General features: G+C 49.1%; 1 protein-coding gene across 1 annotated transcript in view; it reads right to left on the bottom strand.

The window, feature by feature from the left end:
• Window positions 1–5,398, bottom strand: part of f2 (coagulation factor II (thrombin)) — a 13,146-nt gene that overhangs the window by 3,435 nt on the left and 4,313 nt on the right. The window contains exons 3-13 of the mRNA XM_015397234.1: window positions 5,121–5,200; window positions 5,008–5,032; window positions 4,252–4,317; window positions 4,071–4,179; window positions 3,575–3,711; window positions 3,188–3,481; window positions 2,983–3,099; window positions 1,705–1,831; window positions 1,457–1,624; window positions 1,061–1,234; window positions 784–962 (exon numbers count right to left, since the gene is read on the bottom strand). Of these exons, the coding sequence (XP_015252720.1) occupies window positions 784–962; window positions 1,061–1,234; window positions 1,457–1,624; window positions 1,705–1,831; window positions 2,983–3,099; window positions 3,188–3,481; window positions 3,575–3,711; window positions 4,071–4,179; window positions 4,252–4,317; window positions 5,008–5,032; window positions 5,121–5,200 (1,476 nt within the window). The remainder of the gene's footprint in view (window positions 1–783; window positions 963–1,060; window positions 1,235–1,456; window positions 1,625–1,704; window positions 1,832–2,982; window positions 3,100–3,187; window positions 3,482–3,574; window positions 3,712–4,070; window positions 4,180–4,251; window positions 4,318–5,007; window positions 5,033–5,120; window positions 5,201–5,398) is intronic.

The raw sequence follows: 5,398 nt of genomic DNA, 5'->3' as shown, positions 1-5,398 counted from the left end.
TTGAGATATCAAAAAAGTACTCCAGAGTGTTGTTCAGCATGGGGGTGAGTAGAAAATGAAGGCTAATCATGTTTTGGGTGTACTATTCCTTTAAGCAGAGATGCTCAGACTTCCTGATCCACACACCTCCTCCAGCTGAGACACCAGGCCAGCTCAGAGACATAGTCCCTCCAGCGTTTCCTGGTCCTTCCACCAGGCCTCCTCCCAATGGGACATGCCTGGAACACCTCCCGAAGGAGGCAACCAGGAGGCATGAGGAACAGATGCCAGAGCCTCAGCTGGCTCATTTCAACGTGGAGGAGCAACAACTCTACTCCGAGCTCCTCCCGGGTAACTGATCTCCTCACCCCATCTGGAAGGGTGCGCCCAGCCGCTTGTATTCACCATCTTGTCCTTTGGGTCACTCTCTTTTCCCAGATCTCATGACCATAGGTTAGGGTGAGAATGTAGATCTATCGGTAAATCAAGAGCTTTGCCCCCCGACTCGGCTCCCTCTTCACCACGACGGTCCGATACAACGACTGCATCACTGCTTACGCCGCACCATCCGTCTATCGATCTCAAGTTCCATCCGACCCTCACTCTTCAACAAAACCCCGAGATACTCCTGCTCCTCCACTTGAGACAAGGACTCTCCACCGACTTGAAGAGGGTAGTCCACCTCCAGAGGAGAACCATGGCCTCGGATTTGCAGGCTCAAATTATAAGTTATCAGTTATTGGACAAAATGCTCAAAAGGGAACACGAGTCAAAAAAGGTTGGGAACTGCTGCTCTAAGCGCACCTGCACAGAACATGTTGTTGGTGATCCTGATGGCCGTTGACTTGCGGCAGGTGTCCTGGTCCACTATGGGGAGGTGGATCTGCTGGAGGACTGCAGGGAGGTTCCTGGCTGCTGGGTTCCAGGTCTCCTGCAGGTTCCCCCATCCGGTCACTCTGCCTTTGTATCCTGCACTCATTAATCTGCAGGGAGGGATAAAAAACCTTAAAATGTTTGGAGCAGTTCTGTCTGAGGTCTTCCAAGACCATAGACCTCATGTCTGGGAGGTGGGGCTGCTTACGCTCTGGCCACCTCCTTGCTGGGCAGGCAGATGGGATGGATCTCATCGGAGAAGGTGATGGGTCGCATCAGGTGCAGCAATGCGATGTCCCGGTTCAGGTTCTCCTTCCAGTTGTACTTGGGATGGACAATGATTTCATCGATGGACACGATCTTCTCGATTCCTCGCTCAAACCTGGAGGAAAAATGAGGTTAACTCCTTCCACGCATCAGGATTGTGGGGGAACCGTTCTCTGCCTGTTCAGAGCTCTACAACTTGTTCAACTACATTCTGACCCAGTTCTGGTTGCCTGTAGAATAAAGTCCAACATTAAGATCTGGTTCTTAATGTTTACAACTATTTTGGATGCTAATGAAGAGGAGCAGGTGCGGGAAGAAAGCAGGCAGGTGGGCTCACTTTGCTCTGTTGTGCTTCCCCAGTCGGACCAGGATGTCTCTGGTGGTGAAGTTCTTGTTCCAGGGCGGGTAGAGGATGCAGTGGGCAGCAGTCAGGATCCACTGGTTGCTGATCAGACTGGCTCCACACAGCAGCTCCTGAGGGCTGCGCTTGTACAGCATCACCTGCCTGCAAGCAACGACAGCTGGACGTGACTCCCTGGGCAGGATGGTGCCTTCATTTCACCAAGAGGGTGCAGGTGTGGTTACCATGGTGCTGAGGCCACCTCGGCGTCGTTTCCCCCAACGATCCGTTGCTCCTTGTAGGTCTCCAGAAGCTCCTTCTCGTTCTTGTCCTCTTGGCTCTTCTGCTCAAACAAGGGGCGGAGCCCACAGACTGAAACACAGACCAGTCAGATATGAGCTAACCAGTTAACACACCAGCCCCCCCATTTAAACCCAACAATTAGACACCAATGAAAGCATCAGACGGCTGGTCACCCACAGATTCCAAGTGGGAAACCAGTACAGGTCCGTCCTAGAGGTCCGCTGGAGTCTCCTTTTCCCCATCAGTGCTGAGGAAGACCTGGAGTACCGTTTCCACAGCGAGGCTCCTCCTGAACACTGAAGGCCTCCAACTTGTTCGCCTCTACTGATCCAAAAACATTCTGCTGTGGTCAGCTTACAGCTACGCCAAAGACCAGAGAGGTTCTGAGGACCATTCTGGGTAACAATCTCAGCCTAATGTCTGCAGGGTCGAGTGTATCGTATACCCAACCACAGGGGAGCATGGCAGCGGCCTAGTGCTGCTCTGGGCTGCTTTGCTTCCTCTAGTATGGGACATCTCTGGCTCTTGGAGGACAGGAGAGACTCGAGCAGGAATCAGAGAAGGATCTTCTGTGAGGGTGCTGGAGCTTTGAGGTCATTGGAGCCATTGAGTCCCAGAATAACCCAAAGTACACCAAGACATCTGGTAGATACAAGCGTGGTCAAACAGTTCCAACAACATCTCCAGAACCTGGATCAACTGGGGATCCTTAGTCAGGATTGACCGAACCCAGAGAACAACTAAAACACACAGGGTTCCAATCAAGCAACCCTCGAGAAACCTGACGTCTGAATCTGAAGAGTTTTTACTCGCTGCTAGTGGCTGGTTGCTACATTTAGCAACAAACACAGTTTCTATCGGCTAAAAAATCCTTTAGCTGCAGTTCTAAAGATAATGTTCAAGAAAAGTCAGTTGCTGATTAGACTGGTCAACCCTTTACTTGGTACCTTTGTGTTATCTTGGTTTCTATGTCACAGTTGAACCAACTAAAGTCAGTCAAGTAAACGAATCAACTGTCGGTATAATCGGTTGGCTAGCCAACCAGTTTCTTCCATTTCATCTAGTCAAGCTGACAAGAAACGACTGGTTACCTTCATGATAAAACAGCCACCAGTTCACCTCAACTGCTTTGTTCATTGGTAAATCCATCATCTTCTTGACTAGACCTCAGACAGAAGTTCTGGAGGTGTCTCCGCCGTGGGGTCACCTGACTGACTCACCGCTCTCTCCTTCACCGAAGGTGCTTGGGCTGAAGAAGAGTTTCTTTTCAGGGCCCAGGACGGTTCGCTCTGCTCCCTTATCGTCCATTATCTCCTCTCCACCAATCAGGGGATCGTCTGAGGCACACAGGTAGGTGGGGACAGGTGATGAGAGCCGGGCAGACCCGTGTGCTGATGTCATCATGGATCATGGGTTTCTACTCACCGCACAACTCCAGGTCACAGTAGTCAACGGTGATGTTTCCTGAAACCTCAACGTAACACCAGGGTCCCTCTGGGTCATTGTCGGGGTTTCTGCACCTGTTCCCCTGCAGCTCCACCTCTGGGATGAACTCCTTGTCTCTGCTGCGGGCCACGGCCTCTGGGGATGACCATGGGAGGCATGTGTGGCCCCCCAATGTCACACTGAGGTCCCCGATGTAGTCGATGCCGTTATTTGGTAAACACCCCATGGCTCTGACTGGTTCTGGTGCTTCGGTCGTCGGGACAAATATCTCGCCTGGTGAAAAAACACAGATATACCCAACCTGTACTTGAAGAACTTGGAGCTCCTGAAGCAGCAGGAGATGCACGCTTTCAGGTGGACACTCACCACATTTAGGTACTATGCAGGACTCTTTCTGGACGGTTGGGTCTGTGGTGAAACACCACGGTCCTTCTGGCCGGTTGTCAGGGTTCCTGCAGAAGTTCTCCTTCAGGATGCTGTCTGGCTCAGAGGCATTATACTCCCTGCAGACAGGTGGTTACGTCAGGCAGGTGGTTGGATGTGAGAACTTATTCATGCTAGTCACCTTTAATTGGTCGGTTTAACCTCCTGCTGACTGCAATTGGACGTTTATTTTAGCACCGAGTTCAGGGGAGTAGTCAGTCGATGAAGTCTGTGTAATGTTGCAGGTTGACTAGCTTGATTTTAGTTGTTTTTTGAAGTCCTAAGTACATTCTTATATCTGTATTTTGTTTGGATCGTTAAGCTGGGTTTTCACTGTACGATTTTTTTCAGTTGTTGCTGTTGCTGTTTGATGAAACCGCAGGGTTTAAAAGTTCCCAGCTCACCATGTTTGTTCTCCTGCTTTTTTTGGGGAACGTACCTGAAGATGGGATGAGGGAACCTGCGGTTCCAGTGCTGACATTTTTTGCCTGATTTGGTGATGTTGATGTTTCCTTCATAGCTCAGTCCGCCACCAGAGATGCACTGACCTGGACACAGCAGAAGCCAGAGTTACACGGGGCCCGGTCCCCTGCTGCGACCTCCAGGGATCTGGTTCCTACCTTCGATGCATTGCCTGATGATATTGATCTTTTCTTGAGTCCTTTGCATGGTGGTTCCGTCACAGTCTGTTAAAGACAAACAGACGCAGCAGCTGCTTGTTTGTGAGCTGAACTTCTGGACTTTGCTCCTGTTTGCTCTGCAGCCCTGAATAAACTTTAATAGCTGCACAAATAAGACTGAACCCAGCTGGACTCAATCAGAGCTGAGAGCAGATCAGCTCAGGAGCAAATGGACCATCAGAACCACCAGGACCATCGGAACCATGAGGACCATTAGAACAATTAGAACCATCGGAACCATTAGAACCATCGGAACTATCAGGACCATCGGAACCATTAAAACCATCGGAACCATTAGAACCACTGGAACCATCAGAACCATCAAGCTATGGGTTCCTTTCAGTTAAAGAAATGTCAACAATCATTTTTGCTCCATAAAACCTCATCATCTTCATCACTATCATCATCAGCATCACTATCATCACCATCACTATCATTATCATCATCATGATCTTCATCATCATCACTATCAGCATCACTATCATCACCATCACTATCATTATCATCATCATGATCTTCATCATCATCACTATCATCATCACTATCATCACCATCACTATCATTATCACTATCATCACAATCACTATCATCTTCACCATCATCATCATTATCATCATCACAGTCATCATCATCATCACCATAATTATTTTCATCACCATCTGATCTGTTAAAGAAGAGCGCCCGGGCGGCACCTACCCAGATACCTGGTCCAGAACTTTTCCTGCGGAGATAAAGAGTAAATGTGGGTTTGATGATGGGACCTCGGAGCGCTCAGAGCTAACGGGGGGTGGGGGTAATTGGGGTGTTACCGTTTTAGCATTATGCTCAAACACCTCTCTGGCTTCTTCATGGTCACAGATCTCCTCCACGCACTCCCTCTCCAGGTTCCCTGAGGAGGAACAAACATGAGGAGCAGGAACCTGACCTTCCCTATTCTTAGTTTTCACGTCTTCAAACTAAAATGTACGACGGAGTATTAATGCCAGGCCAGAGATTTTATTTTCTTCTCTTTTGAGTATAAAGTCGTAATATTATGAGAATAAAGTCACAGGATTACAAGAATAAAGTCGCAACGAAAATAGTCATA

Source organism: Cyprinodon variegatus, unplaced genomic scaffold, assembly GCF_000732505.1.
Source record: "Cyprinodon variegatus isolate N-32 unplaced genomic scaffold, C_variegatus-1.0 Scaffold844, whole genome shotgun sequence".
NCBI classification, from domain to species: domain Eukaryota; kingdom Metazoa; phylum Chordata; class Actinopteri; order Cyprinodontiformes; family Cyprinodontidae; genus Cyprinodon; species Cyprinodon variegatus.
This window is presented reverse-complemented; position numbering and strand designations above follow the sequence as displayed.